The sequence below is a fragment of the Populus nigra genome, chromosome 16 (assembly GCF_951802175.1).
Source record: "Populus nigra chromosome 16, ddPopNigr1.1, whole genome shotgun sequence".
Classification (NCBI taxonomy): domain Eukaryota; kingdom Viridiplantae; phylum Streptophyta; class Magnoliopsida; order Malpighiales; family Salicaceae; genus Populus; species Populus nigra.
Window position 1 is genome coordinate 4,927,338 of NC_084867.1, and position 2,944 is coordinate 4,930,281.

A 2,944-nucleotide genomic window follows, 5' to 3' on the forward strand; every position below is an offset into this window, starting at 1 on the left:
CCCCTTTAAACGGCCCAGATTCTCTAACCTTCCGTACGGTTGAAAATCCCAATAAAACCCCATTTAACACCAAACACCCCCGGTCCATGTTGGGTGGTTTCGAGATTTCACACATGTGGGAACAACTTATGCAAATTTAGATATGGTACAGGGTTAATTTGGGAAATAGAAATTAAAATAAATAAATAAATAAATAATATAGATAGAAGAAGATTTGGAGGGGGATATTTGTCAGAAGAGTTCAGGTCTCGCTTTGAGCTCTCTTTCTCTCACAATCGGTTCTAATTTGACCGGTTTTCTGAAAGCCACAGTTGAAAAGTCGATGCCATGAGGCAGAATACTCCATTTTTTTCAACCTTCCTTTGAATTTCCATAGAACAATCTTGGCAAAACCCAAAAAGAAAAAAACTCAAAATTCTAACGTTTGTTTCTCAACTGGAGCTAGCGGTAGCTAAGGAGCTTGAGAAATGCAAGACATCCACTCAATTGGTGGCGGAGGCAGGTTATTTAGTGGTGGAGGTGGGGGTGACAGGCGACTACGGCCACACCACCACCAGAACCACCAAGCATTAAAGTGCCCACGATGTGACTCGCTGAACACGAAATTCTGCTACTACAACAACTACAACCTCTCTCAGCCTCGTCACTTCTGTAAGAGTTGCCGGCGTTACTGGACTAAAGGCGGTGTCCTCCGCAACGTTCCTGTTGGCGGTGGATGCCGCAAGACCAAGCGGTCTAAGCTTAAACAAAACACACCAAGTACAACTTCTGATGCAATTACAACCTCCAGTACCAGACCGCAGGAGCTACAGGAACAACATCAGCGACGAGATCATATATCCTCCAACTCTCATTCTAGTAGTGAGAGTTCGAGTCTTACGGCTACAAATAACACGAATGCAAATACAGCAGTGGAAGCAGTGTCTGCGCTTTCTGTAAACTCTGTTTCCAATAATTTATTAAATGGTATTGTTGAGTCCAAAATCTTTCCACGTGGGGATATGAATCCCAGTTTCGAACCTGCTTTGCTCGAGCAAGGATCGGACTGTGGGATTTTCTCGGAGATTGGGAGTTTCACAAGCTTGATCACATCGACGAACGACTTGTCGTTTGGATTTAGTAACACAACGAACCAACAGCAGCAACAAGGGCCTGAGCATCATGTGCAGAGCAATCAGAACCAGCAGCAGTGGCAAAATCAGCATCAGGAGATGACAGGAGGAGGGTTGATTGATCAGACGATTCACGCTGAGTTATCAGCTTTGCCGAGTAGTAGTAGATCAACAGAGAATACCGGTGGGGGATTTGGAGCGTTGGATTGGCAGTTAGGGAGTGGAGATCAAGCTGGTGGGTTTTTTTATCTTCCTAATACCGTTGATCAAGCTTACTGGAGTCAGAGCCAATGGAATGATATGACTGCTTACCTCCCGTAAACCCCTTACTTTGTTAACTTCAAATTACAGAAGAATTAATAATAATAAAAAAATCTCAAAGATTCAACAAAATGGAAAATATGATATGACTGCTTTCCTTTATGTAATTTTTTTTCTTTTATGAATCTTCTTCTTCTTCTTCTTTTATTTTATTTTATTTTATGGAGTATATTTGTTGATTTTGGAGGTGTCTGGGTTTGATCTTGGGTGTTTATGTACAGCAACTAACTTTCATGTTAGTGTTTTTTTTCCCCTTAGATTTCTGATGTTTCTGGGACTATAATATAGTGAGAATAGAGTGTTTTGTTTTGTTGGTTTGATCGACAACTGTTGCCCGCCCCTTCTCCTTAAGGTAACTAATTATTATTAGTTAATGCTTGTTAGTGCTTTAATACAAAAGTCAACCTGAAAAACACTCACTTGAGGACGTGCCACGTCACTGCTGTCACAGATAATGGTTGTCATAAATGATGGACTAATTACTAGATCAATTGTGTACGGACCACCGGGGAGTGTAGACCGTGGTGGTGGGGTCCACGAGGGAGTGACCAGTCCCATGCGTGATCATGACTCCACGTGGCGGTTGTGAGGGAGATAAGCTGAGGATCCTTAATGCTTGTTTCCACGTGGGTTCACCTCATTGCATGATACTTCTGACGAGAAAAGGATAGTCGGTTTGTCCTCGCTCTCTCTCTAATCTCTTCACTCCTTGAACAGAATGGGTAGAATATTAATTGAGACGGTGAATGTGAATATATATATATATATATATATATATATATATATATATATATATAGAGAGAGAGAGAGAGAGAAAGAGAGAGGGAGATGGTGATAGACGTGGCTGGCTGATATGGGACCTAGATTAGGTGGGTGGGGGTGGAGTGGGGTTTAGCTAGTAACGGTGAATATGGGGGGGCCAAGAGGCATGTGCAGAAGTGGTCTCCCATATGAGACAGGCACGCATTGTATATCTCTTAGGTCAAGTATATATATATTTTTAAAAAAAATAGATTTTTACAAATTTTTATAAATAAAAAATATTATATAGAAATTCAAAAAAATCATTCATACATTTTATTAAATAATTTAATAACTATTTACGTTAAAAAATTATCAAACTCAATCCCTACCCAACCAAAGTTAATCAGTTAAATATATTACCCGGGTCATGGACTCGATTATGTTGAACAAATTTTTTTATATAAAATAAACACTTATAAAATTATGAACCAACAAAATATCCAAGCATTTGAAAAAAAAAATCAAACCAAAACAAATTACATTATCCAATTAATAATAAAAAAAAATTAGGTGATGAAATTGAAAAAAAAAAACAATTTTAATGGATAAAAAAGAGAGCAAAAAAGGAATAGTCTCTCAGCTATGAAGGCCCAGAGCTCCTAGGCCTCTAGAAAAAGGCTCAAGTGACATATCTATAACCTTTAACAACCTAGAAATTGACTCTAAAACTAACAATTAGCTCGAAATCAAAATTTTTTTCAGGTTCA

At 38.9% G+C, this 2,944-nt stretch overlaps 1 protein-coding gene across 1 annotated transcript; it reads left to right on the plus strand.

Annotated features, from left to right (window-relative positions):
• The first annotated feature begins 204 nt into the window (after positions 1–204).
• On the plus strand, positions 205–1,751 carry LOC133676220 (dof zinc finger protein DOF5.4-like). The gene has a single exon (XM_062097844.1). It carries the CDS (start codon positions 468–470, stop codon positions 1,431–1,433), a length of 966 nt encoding a protein of 321 aa, XP_061953828.1. The 5' UTR covers positions 205–467; the 3' UTR covers positions 1,434–1,751.
• Positions 1,752–2,944: the final 1,193 nt, after the last annotated feature.